We start from the raw sequence: 21,150 nt of genomic DNA, 5'->3' as shown, positions 1-21,150 counted from the left end.
GAGAGAGAGAGAGAGAGAGAGAGAGAAAGAGGGGCAGACAGAGAGCGAGAGAAAGGCAGACAGAGAGCGAGAGAAAGGCAGACAGAGAGCGAGAGAAAGGCAGACAGAGAGAAAGAGAAAGGCAGACAGAGAGAAAGAGAAGGCAGACAGAGAGAAAGAGAAGGCAGGGAGAGAGCAGGGAGAGGGAGAGAGGCAGGGAGAGGGAGAGAGGCAGGGAGAGGGAGAGAGGCAGGGAGAGGGAGAGAGGCAGGGAGAGGGAGAGAGGCAGGGAGAGGGAGAGAGGCAGGGAGAGGGAGAGAGGCAGGGAGAGGGAGAGAGGCAGGGAGAGGGAGAGAGGCAGGGAGAGGGAGAGAGGCAGGGAGAGGGAGAGAGGCAGGGAGAGGGAGAGAGGCAGGGAGAGGGAGAGAGGCAGGGAGAGGGAGAGAGGCAGGGAGAGGGGCAGCGAGAGAGGCAGGGAGAGGGGCAGCGAGAGAGGCAGCGAGAGGGGCAGCGAGAGAGGCAGGGAGAGGGAGAGAGGCAGGGAGAGGGAGAGAGGCAGGGAGAGGGAGAGAGGCAGGGAGAGGGAGAGAGGCAGGGAGAGGGAGAGAGGCAGGGAGAGGGAGAGAGGCAGGGAGAGGGAGAGAGGCAGGGAGAGGGAGAGAGGCAGGGAGAGGGAGAGAGGCAGGGAGAGGGAGAGAGGCAGGGAGAGGGAGAGAGGCAGGGAGAGGGAGAGGGCAGGGAGAGGGAGAGAGGCATGGAGAGGGAGAGAGGCAGGGAGAGGGAGAGAGGCAGGGAGAGGGAGAGAGGCAGGGAGAGGGAGAGAGGCAGGGAGAGGGAGAGAGGCAGGGAGAGGGAGAGAGGCAGGGAGAGGGAGAGAGGCAGGGAGAGGGAGAGAGGCAGGGAGAGGGAGAGGGGCAGGGAGAGGGAGAGGGGCAGGGAGAGGGAGAGTGGCAGGGAGAGGGAGAGGGGCAGGGAGAGGGAGAGGGGCAGGGAGAGGGAGAGGGGCAGGGAGAGGGAGAGGGGCAGGGAGAGGGAGAGGGGCAGGGAGAGGGAGAGAGGCAGCGAGAGGGAGAGTGGCAGGGAGAGGGAGAGAGGCAGGGAGAGGGAGAGGGGCAGGGAGAGGGAGAGGGGCAGGGAGAGGGAGAGGGGCAGGGAGAGGGAGAGGGGCAGGGAGAGGGAGAGAGGCAGCGAGAGGGAGAGAGGCAGCGAGAGGGAGAGAGGCAGGGAGAGAGGCAGGGAGAGGGAGAGAGGCAGGGAGAGGGAGAGAGGCAGGGAGAGGGAGAGAGGCAGGGAGAGGGAGAGAGGCAGGGAGAGGGAGAGAGGCAGGGAGAGGGAGAGAGGCAGGGAGAGGGAGAGAGGCAGGGAGAGGGAGAGAGGCAGGGAGAGGGAGAGAGGCAGGGAGAGGGAGAGGGGCAGGGAGAGGGAGAGGGGCAGGGAGAGGGAGAGGGGCAGGGAGAGGGAGAGGGGCAGGGAGAGGGAGAGGGGCAGGGAGAGGGAGAGCAGGGAGAGGGGCAGGGAGAGGGAGAGGGGCAGGGAGAGGGAGAGGGGCAGGGAGAGGGAGAGGGGCAGGGAGAGGGAGAGGGGCAGGGAGAGGGAGAGGGGCAGGGAGAGGGAGAGGGGCAGGGAGAGGGAGAGGGGCAGGGAGAGGGAGAGGGGCAGGGAGAGGGAGAGGGGCAGGGAGAGGGAGAGGGGCAGGGAGAGGGAGAGGGGCAGGGAGAGGGAGAGGGGCAGGGAGAGGGAGAGGGGCAGGGAGAGGGAGAGAGGCAGGGAGAGGGAGAGAGGCAGGGAGAGAGGCAGGGAGAGAGGCTGGGAGAGAGGCTGGGAGAGAGGCTGGGAGAGAGGCTGGGAGAGGGGCAGAGAGAGAGAGAGAGAAAGAGGGGCAGAGAGAGAGAGAGAGAGAGAGAGAAAGAGGGGCAGACAGAGAGCGAGAGAAAGGCAGACAGAGAGCGAGAGAAAGGCAGACAGAGAGCGAGAGAAAGGCAGACAGAGAGAAAGAGAAAGGCAGACAGAGAGAAAGAGAAGGGCAGACAGAGAGGCAGGGAGAGGGAAGACAGAGAGGCAGGGAGAGGGAGAGAGGCAGGGAGAGGGAGAGAGGCAGGGAGAGGGAGAGAGGCAGGGAGAGGGAGAGAGGCAGGGAGAGGGAGAGAGGCAGGGAGAGGGAGAGAGGCAGGGAGAGGGAGAGAGGCAGGGAGAGGGAGAGAGGCAGGGAGAGGGAGAGGGGCAGGGAGAGGGAGAGGGGCAGGGAGAGGGAGAGGGGCAGGGAGAGGGAGAGGGCAGGGAGAGGGAGAGGGGCAGGGAGAGGGAGAGAGGCAGGGAGAGGGAGAGAGGCAGGGAGAGGGAGAGAGGCAGGGAGAGGGAGAGAGGCAGGGAGAGGGAGAGAGGCAGGGAGAGGGAGAGAGGCAGGGAGAGGGAGAGAGGCATGGAGAGGGAGAGAGGCAGGGAGAGGGAGAGAGGCAGGGAGAGGGAGAGAGGCAGGGAGAGGGAGAGAGGCAGGGAGAGGGAGAGAGGCAGGGAGAGGGAGAGAGGCAGGGAGAGGGAGAGGGGCAGGGAGAGGGAGAGGGGCAGGGAGAGGGAGAGGGGCAGGGAGAGGGAGAGGGGCAGGGAGAGGGAGAGAGGCAGGGAGAGAGGCAGGGAGAGAGGCTGGGAGAGAGGCTGGGAGAGAGGCTGGGAGAGAGGCTGGGAGAGGGGCAGAGAGAGAGAGAGAGAAAGAGGGGCAGAGAGAGAGAGAGAGAGAGAAAGAGGGGCAGACAGAGAGCGAGAGAAAGGCAGACAGAGAGCGAGAGAAAGGCAGACAGAGAGCGAGAGAAAGGCAGACAGAGAGAAAGAGAAAGGCAGACAGAGAGGCAGGGAGAGGGAAGACAGAGAGGCAGGGAGAGGGAAGACAGAGAGGCAGGGAGAGGGAGAGAGGCAGGGAGAGGGAGAGAGGCAGGGAGAGGGAGAGAGGCAGGGAGAGGGAGAGAGGCAGGGAGAGGGAGAGAGGCAGGGAGAGGAGAGAGGCAGGGAGAGGGAGAGAGGCAGGGAGAGGGAGAGAGGCAGGGAGAGGGAGAGAGGCAGGGAGAGGGAGAGAGGCAGGGAGAGGGAGAGAGGCTGGGAGAGGGGCAGAGAGAGAGAGAGAGAAAGAGGGGCAGAGAGAGAGAGAGAGAGAGAAAGAGGGGCAGACAGAGAGCGAGAGAAAGGCAGACAGAGAGCGAGAGAAAGGCAGACAGAGAGAAAGAGAAAGGCAGACAGAGAGGCAGGGAGAGGGAAGACAGAGAGGCAGGGAGAGGGAAGACAGAGAGGCAGGGAGAGGGAAGACAGAGAGGCAGGGAGAGGGAGAGAGGCAGGGAGAGGGAGAGAGGCAGGGAGAGGGAGAGAGGCAGGGAGAGGGAGAGAGGCAGGGAGAGGGAGAGAGGCAGGGAGAGGGAGAGAGGCAGGGAGAGGGAGAGAGGCAGGGAGAGGGAGAGAGGCAGGGAGAGGGAGAGAGGCAGGGAGAGGGGCAGGGAGAGGGAGAGGGGCAGGGAGAGAGGCAGGGAGAGAGGCAGGGAGAGAGGCAGGGTGAGAGGCAGGGTGAGAGGCAGGGTGAGAGGCAGGGTGAGAGGCAGGGAGAGAGGCAGGGAGAGAGGCAGGGAGAGAGGCAGGGAGAGAGGCAGGGAGAGAGGCAGGGAGAGAGGCAGGGAGAGAGGCAGGGAGAGAGGCAGGGAGAGAGGCAGGGAGAGGCGCAGGGAGAGAGGCAGGGAGAGAGGCAGGGAGAGAGGCAGGGAGAGAGGCAGGGAGAGAGGCAGGGAGAGAGGCAGGGAGAGAGGCAGGGAGAGAGGCAGGGAGAGGGAGAGAGGCAGGGAGAGGGAGAGAGGCAGGGAGAGGGAGAGAGGCAGGGAGAGGGAGAGAGGCAGGGAGAGGGAGAGAGGCAGGGAGAGGGAGAGAGGCAGGGAGAGGGAGAGAGGCAGGGAGAGGGAGAGAGGCAGGGAGAGGGAGAGAGGCAGGGAGAGGGAGAGAGGCAGGGAGAGGGAGAGAGGCAGGGAGAGGGAGAGAGGCAGGGAGAGAGGCAGGGAGAGAGGCAGGGAGAGAGGCAGGGAGAGAGGCAGGGAGAGAGGCAGGGAGAGAGGCAGGGAGAGAGGCAGGGAGAGAGGCAGGGAGAGAGGCAGGGAGAGAGGCAGGGAGAGAGGCAGGGAGAGAGGCAGGGAGAGAGGCAGGGAGAGAGGCAGGGAGAGGGGCAGGGAGAGGGGCAGGGAGAGGGAGAGAGGGAGAGAGGCAGGGAGAGGGAGAGAGGCAGGGAGAGGGAGAGAGGCAGGGAGAGGGAGAGAGGCAGGGAGAGGGAGAGAGGCAGGGAGAGGGAGAGAGGCAGGGAGAGGGAGAGAGGCAGGGAGAGGGAGAGAGGCAGGGAGAGGGAGAGAGGCAGGGAGAGGGAGAGAGGCAGGGAGAGGGAGAGAGGCAGGGAGAGGGAGAGAGGGAGAGAGGCAGGGAGAGGGAGAGAGGCAGGGAGAGGGAAAGAGGCAGGGAGAGGGAGGAGAGGCAGGGAGAGGGAGAGAGGCAGGGAGAGGGAGAGAGGCAGGGAGAGGGAGAGAGGCAGGGAGAGGGAGAGAGGCAGGGAGAGAGGCAGGGAGAGGGAGAGAGGCAGGGAGAGGGAGAGAGGCAGGGAGAGGGAGAGAGGCAGGGAGAGGGAGAGAGGCAGGGAGAGGGAGAGAGGCAGGGAGAGGGAGAGAGGCAGGGAGAGGGAGAGAGGCAGGGAGAGGGAGAGAGGCAGGGAGAGGGAGAGAGGCAGGGAGAGGGAGAGAGGCAGGGAGAGGGAGAGAGGGGCAGAGATAGAAAGGGGCAGAGATAGAGAGGGGCAGAGATAGAGAGGGGCAGAGATAGAGAGGGGCAGAGATAGAGAGGGGCAGAGATAGAGAGGGGCAGAGTGAGAGAGAGGGGCAGAGTGAGAGAGAGGGGCAGAGTGAGAGAGAGGGGCAGAGTGAGAGAGAGGGGCAGAGTGAGAGAGAGGGGCAGAGTGAGAGAGAGGGGCAGAGTGAGAGAGAGGGGCAGAGTGAGAGAGAGGGGCAGAGTGAGAGAGAGGGGCAGAGTGAGAGAGAGGGGCAGAGTGAGAGAGAGGGGCAGAGTGAGAGAGAGGGGCAGAGTGAGAGAGAGGGGCAGAGTGAGAGAGAGGGGCAGAGTGAGAGAGAGGGGCAGAGTGAGAGAGAGGGGCAGAGTGAGAGAGAGGGGCAGAGTGAGAGAGAGGGGCAGAGTGAGAGAGAGGGGCAGAGTGAGAGAGAGGGGCAGAGTGAGAGAGAGGGGCAGAGTGAGAGAGAGGGGCAGAGTGAGAGAGAGGGGCAGAGTGAGAGAGAGGGGCAGAGTGAGAGAGAGGGGCAGAGTGAGAGAGAGGGGCAGAGTGAGAGAGAGGGGCAGAGTGAGAGAGAGGGGCAGAGTGAGAGAGAGGGGCAGAGTGAGAGAGAGGGGCAGAGTGAGAGAGAGGGGCAGAGTGAGAGAGAGGGGCAGAGTGAGAGAGAGGGGCAGAGTGAGAGAGAGGGGCAGAGTGAGAGAGAGGGGCAGAGTGAGAGAGAGGGGCAGAGTGAGAGAGAGGGGCAGAGTGAGAGAGAGGGGCAGAGTGAGAGAGAGGGGCAGAGTGAGAGAGAGGGGCAGAGTGAGAGAGAGGGGCAGAGTGAGAGAGAGGGGCAGAGTGAGAGAGAGGGGCAGAGTGAGAGAGAGGGGCAGAGTGAGAGAGAGGGGCAGAGTGAGAGAGAGGGGCAGAGTGAGAGAGAGGGGGGGCAGAGTGAGAGAGAGGGGGGGCAGAGGGAGGGGGGGCAGAGGGAGGGGGGGCAGAGGGAGGGGGGGCAGAGGGAGGGGGGGCAGAGGGAGGGGGGGCAGAGGGAGGGGGGCAGGGGGCAGAGGGCAGAGGGCGGGGCAGGGGGCAGAGGGCAGAGGGCGGGGCAGGGGGCAGAGGGCAGAGGGCGGGGCAGGGGGCAGAGGGCAGAGGGCGGGGCAGGGGGCAGAGGGCAGAGGGCGGGGCAGGGGGCAGAGGGCAGAGGGCGGGGCAGGGGGCAGAGGGCGGGGCAGGGGGCAGAGGGCAGAGGGCGGGGCAGGGGGCAGAGGGCGGGGCAGGGGGCAGAGGGCGGGGCAGGGGGCAGAGGGCGGGGCAGGGGGCAGAGGGCGGGGCAGGGGGCAGAGGGCGGGGCAGGGGGCAGAGGGCGGGGCAGGGGGCAGAGGGCGGGGCAGGGGGCAGAGGGCGGGGCAGGGGGCAGAGGGCGGGGCAGGGGGCAGAGGGCGGGGCAGGGGGCAGAGGGCGGGGCAGGGGGCAGAGGGCGGGGCAGGGGGCAGAGGGCGGGGCAGGGGGCAGAGGGCGGGGCAGGGGGCAGAGGGCGGGGCAGGGGGCAGAGGGCGGGGCAGGGGGCAGAGGGCGGGGCAGGGGGCAGAGGGCGGGGCAGAGGGCAGAGGGCGGGGCAGGGGGCAGAGGGCGGGGCAGGGGGCAGAGGGCGGGGCAGGGGGCAGAGGGCGGGGCAGGGGGCAGAGGGCGGGGCAGGGGGCAGAGGGCGGGGCAGGGGGCAGAGGGCGGGGCAGGGGGGCAGAGGGCGGGGCAGGGGGCAGAGGGGCGGGGCAGGGGGCGGGGCAGGGGGCAGAGGGCGGGGCAGAGGGCGGGGCAGGGGGCGGGGCAGGGGGCAGAGGGCGGGGCAGAGGGCGGGGCAGGGGCAGGGGGCAGAGGGCGGGGCAGAGGGCGGGGCAGGGGGCAGAGGGCGGGGCAGGGGGCAGAGGGCGGGGCAGGGGGCAGAGGGCGGGGCAGGGGGCAGAGGGCGGGGCAGGGGGCAGAGGGCGGGGCAGGGGGCAGAGGGCGGGGCAGGGGGCAGAGGGCGGGGCAGGGGGCAGAGGGCGGGGCAGGGGGCAGAGGGCGGGGCAGGGGCAGAGGGCGGGGCAGGGGGCAGAGGGCGGGGCAGGGGGCAGAGGGCGGGGCAGGGGGCAGAGGGCGGGGCAGGGGGCAGAGGGCGGGGCAGGGGGCAGAGGGCGGGGCAGGGGGCAGAGGGCGGGGCAGGGGGCAGAGGGCGGGGCAGGGGGCAGAGGGCGGGGCAGGGGGCAGAGGGCGGGGCAGGGGGCAGAGGGCGGGGCAGGGGGCAGAGGGCGGGGCAGGGGGCAGAGGGCGGGGCAGGGGGCGGGGCAGGGGGCAGAGGGCGGGGCAGGGGGCAGAGGGCGGGGCAGGGGGCGGGGCAGGGGGCGGGGCAGGGGGCAGAGGGCGGGGCAGAGGGCGGGGCAGGGGGCAGAGGGCGGGGCAGGGGGCAGAGGGCGGGGCAGGGGGCAGAGGGCGGGGCAGGGGGCAGGGGGCGGGGCAGGGCAGGGGGCGGGGGCGGGGCAGGGGGTGGGGCAGGGGGCAGAGGGCGGGGCAGGGGGAAGGGGGCGGGGCAGGGGGCAGGGGGCAGGGGGCGGGGCAGGGGGCAGGGGGCGGGGCAGGGGGCGGGGCAGGGGGCGGGGCAGGGGGCAGAGGGCGGGGCAGGGGGAGGGCGGGGCAGGGGGCAGGGGGCAGAGGGCGGGGCAGGGGGCAGAGGGCGGGGCAGGGGGCAGAGGGGGGCAGGGGGGAGGGGGGGGGCAGAGGGCGGGGCAGGGGGCAGAGGGCGGGGCAGGGGGCAGAGGGCGGGGCAGGGGGCAGAGGGCGGGGCAGGGGGCAGAGGGCGGGGCAGGGGGCAGAGGGCGGGGCAGGGGGCAGAGGGCGGGGCAGGGGGCAGAGGGCGGGGCAGGGGGCAGAGGGCGGGGCAGGGGGCAGAGGGCGGGGCAGGGGGCAGAGGGCGGGGCAGGGGGCAGAGGGCGGGGCAGGGGGCAGAGGGCGGGGCAGGGGGCAGAGGGCGGGGCAGGGGGCAGAGGGCGGGGCAGGGGGCAGAGGGCGGGGCAGGGGGCAGAGGGCGGGGCAGGGGCAGAGGGCGGGGCAGGGGGCAGAGGGCGGGGCAGGGGGCAGAGGGCGGGGCAGGGGGCAGAGGGCGGGGCAGGGGGCAGAGGGCGGGGCAGGGGGCAGAGGGCGGGGCAGGGGGCAGAGGGCGGGGCAGGGGGCAGAGGGCGGGGGCAGGGGGCAGAGGGCGGGGGCAGGGGGCAGAGGGCGGGGCAGGGGGCAGAGGGCGGGGCAGGGGGCAGAGGGCGGGGCAGGGGCAGAGGGCGGGGCAGGGGGCAGAGGGCGGGGCAGGGGGCAGAGGGCGGGGGCAGGGGGCAGAGGGCGGGGCAGGGGGCAGAGGGCGGGGCAGGGGGCAGAGGGCGGGGCAGAGGGGGGGCAGGGGCAGAGGGGGGGCAGGGGCAGAGGGCGGGGCAGGGGGCAGAGGGCGGGGCAGGGGGCAGAGGGCGGGCAGGGCAGAGGGCGGGGCAGAGGGGCAGGGCAGGGGGCAGAGGCGGGCAGGGGGCAGAGGGCGGGGCAGGGGGCAGAGGGCGGGGCAGGGGGCAGAGGGCGGGGCAGGGGGCAGAGGGCGGGGCAGGGGGCAGAGGGCGGGGCAGGGGGCAGAGGGCGGGGCAGGGGGCAGAGGGCGGGGCAGGGGGCAGAGGGCGGGACAGGGGGCGGGGCAGGAGGCAGAGGGCGGGGCAGGAGGCAGAGGGCGGGGCAGGGGGCAGAGGGCGGGGCAGGAGGCAGAGGGCGGGGCAGGGGGCAGAGGGCGGGGCAGGGGGAAGGGGGCGGGGCAGGGGGCGGGGCAGGGGGCGGGGCAGGGGGCAGAGGGCGGGGCAGGGGGAGGGCGGGGCAGGGGGCGGGGCAGGGGGCAGAGGCGGGGCGGGGCAGGGGGCGGGGCGCGGGGCAGAGGGCGGGGCGCGGGGCAGAGGGCGGGGCGCGGGGCAGAGGGCGGGGCGCGGGGCAGAGGGCGGGGCGCGGGGCAGAGGGCGGGGCGCGGGGCAGAGGACGGGGCGCGGGGCAGAGGACGGGGCGCGGGGCAGAGGACGGGGCGCGGGGCAGAGGACGGGGCGGGGCAGAGGACGGGGCGGGGCAGAGGACGGGGCGGGGCAGAGGACGGGGCGGGGCAGAGGGCGGGGCGGGGCAGAGGGCGGGGCGGGGCCGAGGGCGGGGCGGGGCCGAGGGCGGGGCGGGGGCCGAGGCGGGGCAGAGGGCGAGCGGGGCAGAGGGCGAGCGGGGCAGAGGGCGAGCGGGGCAGAGCGAGAGAGAGAGAGAAAAAGAGGGGCAGAGAGAGCGAGAAAGAGGGGCAGAGAGAGCGAGAAAGAGGGGCAGAGAGAGCGAGAAAGAGGGGCAGAGAGAGCGAGAAAGAGGGGCAGAGAGAGCGAGAAAGAGGGGCAGAGAGAAAGAGGGCAGAGAGAGAGAGAGAGAGGGGCAGAGAGAGAGAGAGAGAGGGGCAGAGAGAGAGAGAGAGAGGGGCAGAGAGAGAGAGAGAGAGAGAGAGAGAGGCAGAGAGAGAGAGAGAGAGAGAGAGAGAGAGAGAGAGGGAGAGGCAGAGAGGGGGAAAGGCAGAGAGAGAGAGAGCGAGAGAAAGGCAGAGAGAGAGCGAAAGAAAGGCAGTGAGAGAGCGAGTGAAAGGCAGTGAGAGAGAGAGAGAGAGCGCAAGAGCGAGAGAGAGAGAGAGAAAGGCAGAGAGAGAGAGAGAGAGAGAGAGAAAGGCAGAGAGAGAGAGAGAGAGAGAGAGAGAAAGAGAAAGGCAGAGAGAGAGAGAAAGAAAGGCAGAGAGAGAAAAAGAAAGGCAGAGAGAGAAACAGAAAGACAGAGAGAGAGAGAAAAGCAGAGAGAGAGAGAAGCAGAGAGAGAGAGGCAGAGAGAGAGAAAGGCAGAGGGAGAGAGAGGAAGGCAGAGAGAGAGAGCGAGGAAGGCAGAGAGAGAGAGAGAGAGAGGAAGGCAGAGAGAGAGAGAGAAAGGGGCAGAGAGAGAGTGAGAGAAAGAGGGGCAGAGAGAGACAGAGAGAGAGAGACAGAGAGAGAGAGAGAGAGGCAGAGAGAGAGAGAGAGAGAGAGAAAGGCAGAGAGAGAGAGAGAGAAAGGCAGAGAGAGAGAGAGAGAGAGAAAGGCAGAGAGAGAGAGAGAGAGAGAGAGAGAAAGGCAGAGAGAGAGAGAGAGAGAGAGAGAGAGAGAGAAAGGCAGAGAGAGAGAGAGAGGCAGAGAGAGAGGGGGAAAGGCAGAGAGAGAGCGAGAGAAAGGCAGAGAGAGAGAGAGAGAAAGGCAGAGAGAGAGAGAGAGAGAGAGAGAAAGGCAGAGAGAGTGAGAGAGAGAGAGAAAGGCAGAGAGAGTGAGAGAGAGAGAGAGAAAGGCAGAGAGAGAGAGAGAGAGAGAGAGAGAGAGAGAGAGAGAGAGGGGTGCAGAAAGGGAAGCATTGTTGCTTCACAGCGCCAGGGTCCGAGGTTTGATTCCCGGTTTGGGTCACTGTCTGTGCGGAGTCTGCACGTTTTCCATGTCTGCGTGGGATTCCTCCCAATCTCTTTGCTGTCCTTCTCTCTTTTCATAGAATCTACAGTGCAGAAGGCCATTCGGCCCATCGAGTCTATACCAGCCCCTTGAAAGAGGACCCTACCTAAACCCACACCTCCACTCTATCCCCGTAACCCCACCTAATTTTGGACACTACAGGGCAATTTAGTGTGACTAATCCACCTAACCTGCACATCTTTGGACTGTGGGAGGAAACCGGAGCCCCCGGAGGAAACCCACGCAATCACGGGAAGAGCATGCAGACTCCGTACAGACAGTGACCCAAGCCGGGAATCGAACACAGGTCCCTGGCATTGTGAAGCAACAGTGCTAACCACTGTGCTGCCCAAAAGAGGTTTGGGATATTATGGTCATGAAAGGAGCCACTTGCATTTATGGAACACCTTTCACATCATTCAAGGGCTACACAAGCAAGTAATTACACACTTTTGAAATGTCCACTGTTGGAATGTATGGAATCACAGCAATCTTTCCCCAACCAACAATGTGATCATGACCAATGAGTTTTTAAATGTTGGAAGGAAAACTCCCAATCAGTTCCTCAAAAAGCACACCGCAATATTACATAAACCCAAGAGGGCAGATATGGAGCTTCAGTTTAAGATCGGATCTGAACCGACAACCTCCTGAGTCAGGGCGAGTAAGTTAACCACAGCTGATGGAAATACCTGGCAGGAGTGTGTGCCTTACCTCACAGACATCGGGCACCTCTAGCCTAGTCTCTGGAGGTGCTTTCACCGCGATCACAGTCTGGTCCTGGAAACTGTTGATCGAGCGTATATCTTGGTATGTGACGTATGCTAGCGTGGATGGAGGTCAAGGTGAGAAAACAGACCAATTCCAAGACGCACTCCCCGTCACATGTATTCCCTCGCCCACCCACCCCCCAGGTCACATTCATCCCCTCTCTCCCATGCACCTCCCCAGTCACATTCCCTCCCGCTTTCTCCTCCAACACACACACACTCGTGATTAGCAGGAGGATGCAGCAGACACCGTGGACACACAGGATGCCCGTTCATTAACATTGCACCCAAGCCCCAATCACCTGGGTCCCTCCCCATTCCTTTTTTAAAAATAAATTTAGAGTGCCCAATTAATTTTTTCCAATTAAGGGGCAATTTTAGCCTGCACATCTTTTGGGTTGTGGGGACAAATCCCACGTAAACACGGGGAGAATGTGCAAACTCCACACAGACAGTGACCCAGAGCCAGGATCGAACCTGGGTCCTCGGCGCCATGAGGCAGCAGGGCTAACCCACTGCGCCACCGTGCTGCCATCCCTCCACATTCCTGACAGCGGAGTTAACCTCCCAGAAAGATTCACAAGAGAGGTGATCCATTCATACAGCAGACAGGACAACCTCAGGATGTCCCAAAGCACTGGACAGCCACTGCGCTGCCTTTTAATAGTAAGGCAGATTACAAAGGCACAAACACACAGGGTGTGAGCCACATCCCCACCAGTGAGAATGATACAGACACACACCGATAGTAGAGTGAAACTGTTAACACGTGAAAGGATATCTCTGATTTTCCTCATCGTCCGTCAACATTTTCAGCTGAGTGCTGCAGTTTTGGATGAGGTCATCAAGGGATCGCTCCTTCCATACGAGGTCAGTCAGATCCTGCCTGAGGCACTGCTGCTTCGCCACGACTGATGTATCTTCAAACAGACTGCGGCCCCTGTGAGAGAAAACCAGTCAGTCAGCAAAGGCCTCGTTCCCTCCAGTCTGCAAGGCGGCATATGCAAAACCCCAATTGGCCGCAGGCAGGCCAGGTGCCAATTGAATGGACAGCCCCCCCCCCCCCCAACTAAAACAGGCAATGGGACCCTGATCCCAAGATAGTTCTCAACGTCGTTCCCTTCCACCATCAGTGTGGCTCCCTCTGCTCCTCGCATCATTGATCTCCTCCAATGATTATAAAAAGGGGTAATGCCCCACTATCGAATGGGAAGGGACACTCTCAGCCAACTGCAAGCCTGAGGGGGGGGGGGGGGGGGAAGGAAAAACAGCCCCCTACCTGGAAGCACAATGATTGACCTAGTGTCAAAAACAATTTGCAGTTCAGTCACATTTTTAACATAGTACACGTGCCCAAGGTGCGTCACAGGAACATAAATCAAACAATATTTGGCACCAAGCCACATATTAAGACAGGTAACCAAAACCTTGGTCAAAGAGATAGGTTTTAGGGAGTGTTAAAGGAGGCGAGAGGTTTAAGGACAGAATTCCAGTGCTTAGAGTCTAGACAGCTTGGATTGGATTGTCACAGGCACCAAGTTACAGTGAAAAGTATTGTTCTGCATGCAGCTCAGACAGATCATTCCGTCCATGAAAAGAAAATGCATAATAGGGCAAACATAAAATACACAATGTAAATCCATAGACACAGGCATCGGGTGAAGCATACAGGAGTGTAGTACTACTCGGCAGGCAAGATGTGTGAAGAGATCAGATCAGTCCATCAGAGGGTCGTTTAGGAGTCTGGTGACAGTGGGGAAGAAGCTGTTTTTGAATCTGTTCGTGCGTGTTCTCAGACTTCTGTATCTCCTGCCCGATGGAAGAAGTTGGAAGAGTGAGTAAGCCGGGTGGGAGGGGTCTTTTGAGTATGCTGCCCGCTTTCCCCAGGCAGCGGGTGGTGTAGATAGAGTCAATGGACTGGGCGGTTTTCATGATTCTCTGTACTCGTCTTGGGCCGAGCAGTTGCCATACCAGGCTGTGATGCAGCCTGATAAGATGCTTTCTGTGGAGCATTTGTAAAAGTTGGTAAGAGTCAATGTGGACATTGTGCTCAAGGTACAAATGTCAATGTCGTCATGATGACAACCTGGCTGTCCAAGAGGACAGAATTGGAGGAATGCAGAGATCTTGGTGGACTGTTGGGCTGGAAAGGGTTACAGAGATAGCGAGAAGGGCATAAAAATGGAATGATAGACTTCGGGTGGCAGTCATGGAATGAGTGGTCACACATAAGGTGGCTCCTGCCAGAGGTCAGACTCTTTGGCCCTTTTTGCCCGTTTTACGGCGAAGTTGGAGGTGGAAAAGGCGGGAATACTAAAGAGCAAGGTATTCACCTTCGGTGGGGAATGTCGAAAGGGTAGCAGACGAGGAGCGTGTCAAATAAGGGACACTTTAGATCAGGAGGATGTGAATGATGCAGGTAATGGTGACTTCAGAGGACTTGGCGAAGGTCGCAGAGCTGATTCGGGCTACCCCAGAGAGCGTGCAGTAGAGGTTGAATGCGCAGAGTGCATCGATCCAAAAGTTGGAGGAGACGACCATGAGAATTGGATTGCCTCTTGGAGGCAGAAATGATGCTGATAGCGGATGGCCAGAAAAAGTGGAGGGAGAAGGTAGACGATTTGGAGGACCACTCGGGCAGAACTGGAGGGTCTTCTACTGCCCCCCTGAGGTGGATCAGGCACACCAGTCATTGAGGAAGCCGAGAGCAGGGGAGCTGCCGTGGGCAACGATTGAGAGGCTGCACCAGTACCTGGACAAGGAGTAGATTCTGAGGTGGGTGAAGGAGGCACAGGAATGCACTTGGGAAGGCCATGCAGTTCGTATTTACCAGGACTTAGGACTGGAGCTAGCTAAGCAAAGCTTTGGGTTTAATAAGGCAAAGGCAGCTATTTCAGGAACAAGGTGCCGTTTTGGAAGTTGTACCCTGCTCACCTGCGGGTCACGCATGGGGAAAAGGAGCATTACTTTGATATGCCGGAGGAGGCAATAACCTTTTAAGGGACCATGGACTGGGGGATGTTTGAAGGTTTTGGTTGGGTTTGCCTGTGATCTGATCAATGGGTGGGAGGGATGGTACGGTGGTTAAATATGTTTCTGATAGTATTATCCACTCTGTATTTTTACTTATGTTGAAGATCAAGTTTGAAATACTTCCCTTCCCGCATTTGGGGGTGTTGGGAATATTAAAACATGTGGGGTTTGGTGTGACAATGTGATGTGGACAAGCAGGAGAATAAGGAGGCCATATTATAAAGGGGGCATATCTTTTATCGCAGGTGGGGGCCACCATGCCAGCAAGTTTGCTAGTTAACAGAAGCAAAGTGGTGGGGGTGGAAGGGAAAAAGAGTTGTGGGGATGGGCTTTGGTTGGGATGGGGGGGGGGGGGGGGGGGTAGTGGCTGACATCGGATGTTTCTTGTTGGAGGAGATGGTTGGAGGGGGATGGCATGGCCATTTTGAAGCCACACATGTGGTGGGCGAGACAGGGCCTGGGGGAGTCCATTGAAAATGGCTGATCATGGCCAGGGGGAGCCCCCCGACCGGACCAATCTCATGGAATGTTAGTTGTCTGAATGGACCAATCAAGTTGTCCCGTGTTTTCGCTCATTTAAAGAGCTTGAAGGCAGATGTGCTTTTTATGCAGCTGAAGGTTAAACATCATACGAAGTTCAGGAAAGGCTGGGTGGGAAATGGTTCCATTCGGGGTTGGATACGAAGGCATGGGGCACAGCAGTGTTAATTTGTAATAGGGTGGCTTTCTCAGTGACTAGTACACGTACAATGTATTCCTAAACAGATTTTGTCGTTATGGACAAGGCATTGTTGGCAGGGGCAGAGTATTCTGTGATTGTGTTGTCAGATCATGCGTAGCATTTCGTAGACGTGTGTGTAGAATAGGGAGCTCCCAGCGACCGCAGTGGAGGCTGGATGTGGGATCGTTGGCAGATAAGGGGGCGTGAGAGGGGTTAGGGACCTATGTGGAACTTAATAAAAGCGAGGAGATGTCTGCCTCCATGCTGTGGGAGGACTGAAGGCAGTAATCAGAGGGAGCGGGGGGGGCAGGGTAAAGAAAGAGAGAGAGAGAGAGAGAGAGAGAGAGAGAGAGACAGACAGACAGACAGAGACAGAAAGGAACCTATTTCAATCAAGGCGCATAGAGATACGGTGAAGTGGTTGGGTAGGCAGAGGTTGGTCCAGGCCATTTTGGTGGTGGATCAGAGGTATTCAATGGCCCCAGATGAGAGGTTGTTGAAAGAAAGGAAGATGCACCGGATGGAACTTTTCTCTACCAGGAAGGCAGTAGGGTATGGGGAGAAGGCTAGTAGTCTGCTCAAGCACCAGTTGAGGCAGCAGCGTGGGAGATCGGGCAGATAAGGGGTCCTGGTTGGAGGGGGCAGAAGAGGAGACGACCAGGGAATGGGCATTCTTGGAAGGCTTGGATTTCCTTTTGGTAGAGAGAAGGGGTGGGGGGCAGGTGCAGGGGCTGGACAAGGTGGTGAAGTGCATCATGTTGACACAGTCTGGGAAGACACCCTGGTCCAGATGGATTCCCAGCAGAATTCTATAAAAAGTTTGCTACAGAGCTGCGGCCTCTCCTAGTGAAAATGTTTAATAAGGGGAAAGCTTACGCCCACGCTGGAACAAGAATCAATTTTGCTTATTTTAAAGGAAGTAAAGATCCAGAGGAGTGTGGGTTGGATCATCCAATATGGCTTCTAAATGAGGATCCGAAGTTGTTGGCCAAGGTGCTGGTAAAGCGAATGGAGGATTGTGTGCCGGGTGGGGTAGGAAAGGACCAAACGGGATTAATGAAGACGCGAGAGCTATTGTCTAATATTAGGAGGTTACTAAATGTGGTGATGCCGCCCCCGACGGGTGAGGAAACAAAGTAATAATATCATCGAGGCGGTGTTTGACCGGGTTGTTTACTTGTTTTGAAAGTGTTGGGGCAGTTTGGTTCGGGCTGGGGTCGGATCAGGACTCCCACGGCCAGTGCATGGACAAACAATACAAGTTTGGGGGATTTCTGTTTGCACTGGGGAAAGAGGCAGGGCTGTCCACTGTCCCGATTGCTTTTAACGTTAGCGATCGAGTCACTGGTATTGGCGTTTGGGTTTCAATGGGATGGAGAGGGGGAGGAGGGTGGAGCATTGAGTGTCCCTCTGTGCAGATGACTTGCTGCTGTATGTCACAGACCTGGTGGATAGTATGGATAGGATTTTGGGGGTAATGGCAGAGTTGGCAACGTTCTCAGGGTATAAGCTCAATGTGGGGAAAGAGCAAGGTGTTCCTGATTAGTGCTCGGATGAAGCGGAGGTGTTTGGAGAAGTTACCATTATGGCTGGTCAAGTTGAACTTGAAATATCTGGGAATAGGGGTGGCGCATGGTTGGGCTCAGTTGCATAAATTACATTTGGCTAATTTGGTAGAGAGGATGAAAGATGACAAGAGGCGGGAGGCTCTCCTTCTTTCGATGGCAGTGAGGGACCAGACGGTGAAGATAATGGTCGTACCAAAGTTTTTGTTGTCTTCAGAATCTCCCGGTTTTGTCCACAAGACTTTTTTTTAATGAGGATAAATAGGTTGATTTCAGATTTTATATGGGCGGGCAAGGTGCCACGGGCTCGGAAAGTGCTTTTGGAGAGGGACAGGCGGATGGGAGGGTCGGCTTTGCCAAATTACTACTGGGTGTTAGTAAGTGGAGAAGGTTCAGAAGTGGTTCATGCGGGAAGGGCCGGTGTCAGCTTCACATAGGGGGACAAGTTTGAGGGCACTGGTGTTGGTGACTCTGCCGTTCTTGTCAGCCAAATACTCCGAGCCTTGTGGTGGTTGCATCACTCAGGATCTGGAAATAGTGCAGGCAACATTTTAGGATGGAGAGCATGTCGCTGTGGGCATTGATTTGTTATAATAAGATTTATCCCAGCAGGTTTGAACTCAACATCCAGGGCATGATTGGGGGGGGGGGTTCAGGGATTTGTTCATGGAGGGCAGGTTTGCAGAGTTGGTGGAGAAGTTGAAGTTGCAACATTTGTAAACCAGGGACTTTGTGAGGGAGTTGGCCACATCACCGAGGCTGCCACCCCCATTGTTGCTTGAAACGATTGTCAGAGGACAAGATGGAGGGAGGTTTATGGGGAGCTAATGGAGAGAGGTGGGGCAGAAAGTGCGTTTTGTTCAGGGAGGGGCAGAAAGTGCGATTTGTTCTGTCATCTTTGTTTTATATTACAAATATAAAGTGGGGCATGTGGGGTGTTAAGATGGCAGGAGGGGTTTGTTTTGTACGATGGCAAGTGTATAAAAATAATCATTTCCAGCGTTTTGCATACAAATCTTTATAAAGCAGAATGATGACTACTCAAATAGTGGCATGATGCGAAGGGGAAGGGCTACGTTTCTCAAACACTCAAAACAACTCAGAATCATAGAATTTACAGTGCCAAAGGAAGCCATTCGGCCCATCGAGTCTGCACCGGCCCTTGGAAAGAGCACCCTACCCAAGCCCACACCTCCACCCTATCCCTCATAACAGCAACTTGGGCCCAGGGATGGATCTCCATGAAGGCAGGAGTTACCAGGAGTGATTCTGCAACACAGCCCAGAGGTGATAGTTTCACACCACAGCCCAAAGATGTGCAGGGTAGGCGATTGGCCACACTAAATTGCCCCTTAATTGGAAAAAAAAGAATTGGGTTGTCTAAATTTATTTTAAAAACCAATGTCCGGGCCCATCTAATCCTTCACCTCCACATGCGGGAGTGTCTACTCTGTCGATCCTCCCGCTCCATCAGGTACCAAGCCCTAAGAGGGGGTTGGCGACCATGGACTTCCATTGGATTGGTCCACAATTAAGCTTGGCACAATACTGCAGTGGTTCGCCCTTGCCTTCTGCAGTACGGCTGACCAGGAAACTCTCCACTCTTACAGCCTGCCTTTAGGTGTATTGGAAGGATTTACAGGTTGATAATCAATGTGTTTGGCCACATTACAAACACACCTTCCATGGGCATCAAGTCCTGAAGTGGGATTTGAACCCAGAGCTTCTAGCCCAGAGGTACGCACACTACCCAATGTGCCACAAGACCTCCCTTATCCTATCGATAGGTGTGCTAACCTTCCAGTATTGCATTGGAAGCTCTAGGAATTGGAGATTAATTCCCAGGAGACTGCTGCAGGTAACATCAAAGAGAAAATCATAGCAGCATTAAAAATAAAGCACAATTCTTTCACCCTCTTTGTACAATTGTATTAGTTATGAAGCATATCGGAGATTGGCAAAGTTAATTGGATGGTTCGGCTGCCAGTCGGTCCGCTTATTTTCCAATTGGCCAAGGGAGGCGAGGTTGGCCACATCAAGTGATCAATGGCGAGTGTGGGTGCAGGTAGCTGAAGGTCACAAATGTGTCCACCCAGATTTGGTGACCCTCCTCCCAAGTGGCTGAATCGACAACTTACCCAAGGTTTGGAAAGGAGAGTGAGAGGGGGGGGGGGGTTTAACTGAAGTACAGGCTGTTGAAGGATCTCGACAAGATGGACGCGGAAAGGACGTTCCCTCTTATGGATGAATCGGGAACTAAGGGGCACAGTTTTAAAATTGGGGGCCACCCTTTTCGGACAGAGACTAGGGGAATCCAAACCCCCCCCCCACCCCTCCCCCTCTCAGAGGATTGTGCAACTCAAAAGGCTGGAGACGGTGGGGAGGGGGGTCACTGAATATTTTTAAGGTGGAGCTAGATTTATTCCCTTGCATAACAAGAATTTCAGGTTACCAAGGACGGGGGGGGGGGAGATTTGGGAATCTGAAATTCAAAACAAAGATGAGCCATAATTTTATTGAATGGTCAAGCAGGCACGAGAGACCAAGTAACCCATTTCTGTTCTTATTTCATATGTTCAAATACATGTGCCGACCATTTGGAAAAACCCAGTGTCAGGAATCCAATGCTGTGACTTACATCCACTGAATGTTATTCTTAGATTTCTTCCGGATGAGCTGGATTCCTTCCAAAACATTGGTGATGTCATAAATCCTCCTCTTCTGGACCTCAAGGACCTCTGCTGCTCGATTCAGGTCCAGGACACCATCAGGAGACTCGCTGAGGAGATGGACAAATTTCTTGGTCAGAAGCCCGAGTGAGGTGTCGTATCGGGTCTTCTCCCCCGGGGACTTGGGAGCTGTGACGAAAGAAAAAAAAAACACACACTTGGGTCAGAGCTCAAAAATCAATTGTGTGGCCACAGAAAACATTGGGCGAAATTCCACATGGGCGGGGCAGCAAAGATCATCAGCGCATTGAATGATATAGCACAGAAAGAGGCTATTCAGTCCATCTTTCCAGTAGTCCCACTCCCCTATGATTTCCCCATGGCCCAGCAAATTTTACACAGCTAATTCCCTGTTGAAAGTTAGTCTTGAATTTTCTCCCACCATCCCATCAGGCAGCATCGTCCAGATCACAAGTTTGTGTGTGAAAAAAAATTCTGTTCATCTCTGCTCTAGTTCTTTGGCCTATTTATTATCTCAAATCAGTGTCCTCCCACCAATGTACGCAACTGACCTGCACTAACAGTTGATGGGTCACTCAATAGCTGGAGACCAGAAAGGGCCCCAGGACTATTTTGAGGATATTCACCTCTGGTAGATGGAGCTCTGCAGGATACCATTGGCACTAGCAACACCTTTTGGGGAGCGGGGGGGGAAAGAGAGCATCCCCACCCCAGAGATTAATCAACTGGAGGGAGCTCAGCGCCACACCAGCCTCACGTTCCCCCAAATGCAAAACACACCCATTTTCAGTGACATCGGCTTGTTGAGGAGGACCCTTTGCAATTTTTCGTGCTCATTCCGAATGGTGACCTGTCGTCCACAGGATGGACCTCTGACCACCATTTTGAAAAAATGGTAAAAATGGCAGCATTCAATACTTTCTCCCACTGGAACTTTGCAACAAACAACAACTCGTCAACCCATCAGAAAGATGCAAATCGATTGACGGGACTTGGGAGGAGAAAAAGAGTGACGGCTCTGTAGCAATTGGAAAAATCAATGACCACCACTCCGGCACAATGGCCAAACACTTACTTTTTGGACTAGGAATCCTGGCCGGCATTTTGCCTTTTCCTTTCGGAGTTCGGAATTCTTGTAAATACTGATGCCCACTGCCTTCGAGGTCCAGTTTGCGTTTTGCCTGACGACAAAGAAAAATATTTGTGATTTGACAATTTAAAAGCAAAAATAGAGAAATATTGCGTTATAAAATGTCCCAAACATATATTTCCCTCTCCCTTCCAAGGCTCAATTGCGGAGACAGTAATCGTAACACTAGTTGGACTCTCAGTTTGAAAGCAGGAGATTCCTGCATAGCACTGCGGGGAAATTGCACCACCCAATGAGGTGAGGTATAGAGTTCTGCAGGACCCAGGGCATTGCCTAGTTAACTACAAGTGTACCTAGTACTGGTCTTTCCAAATCTAGTTGGGTGCAGTCTGGAACGATCTCATCACAAGACTTCCTGTCTCTTACAGCAAATTGGAAAGTCAGATTCTCAATTATTCCACAGGATAGCTCCAAGCTCTCAGCCAAATGAAATAAAAAATGAAAATCGCTTATTGTCACGAGTAGGCTTCAAATGAAGTTCCTGTGAAAAGCCCCTAGTCGCCACATTCCGGCACCTGTTCGGGGAGGCTGGTACGGGAATTGAACCCGCGCTGCTGGCCTGCCTTGGTCTGCTTTCAAAGCCAGCTATTTAGCCCTGTGCTAAACCATCTCTAACATTTGTACAATTAATTTTTTTTTAAAGTGCTCAAAGAAAATATTTTAAGAAAAAAATGCTGCAATGACTTTTCTTTTTGAGTGTTGTCCACAGCAGTATCCCAGAGATTATTCCTCAATTCCTGGAGACGGTGCAAAAGGAAGCCATTTGGCCCATCATGTCTGCACCAGCTCTCCAAATGAGCATCATGACTTACTATTCTGCTGCCTTTTCCCCCCCTACCCTTCTCTCACGCCTTTTGGAATGTCTCAATTGATGCTGCCTCCACCTTCCAGGCAGTGCATCTCAGATCCAAACCACTTGTGTGAAAAAGTTTTCCCT

General features: G+C 58.8%; 1 protein-coding gene across 2 annotated transcripts in view; it reads right to left on the bottom strand.

Annotated features, from left to right (window-relative positions):
* e2f2 (E2F transcription factor 2) overlaps positions 1–21,150 on the bottom strand; it is a 100,442-nt gene that overhangs the window by 27,354 nt on the left and 51,938 nt on the right. For both annotated transcript variants that reach the window (XM_072501054.1, XM_072501055.1), the window contains exons 2-5: positions 20,139–20,244; positions 19,012–19,231; positions 11,836–11,994; positions 10,999–11,113 (exon numbers count right to left, since the gene is read on the bottom strand). In XM_072501054.1, coding sequence (XP_072357155.1) covers positions 10,999–11,113; positions 11,836–11,994; positions 19,012–19,231; positions 20,139–20,244 — 600 coding nt within the window. The remainder of the gene's footprint in view (positions 1–10,998; positions 11,114–11,835; positions 11,995–19,011; positions 19,232–20,138; positions 20,245–21,150) is intronic.

The sequence above is a fragment of the Scyliorhinus torazame genome, chromosome 1, assembly GCF_047496885.1.
Source record: "Scyliorhinus torazame isolate Kashiwa2021f chromosome 1, sScyTor2.1, whole genome shotgun sequence".
Taxonomy (NCBI): Eukaryota; Metazoa; Chordata; class Chondrichthyes; order Carcharhiniformes; family Scyliorhinidae; genus Scyliorhinus; species Scyliorhinus torazame.
This window is presented reverse-complemented; position numbering and strand designations above follow the sequence as displayed.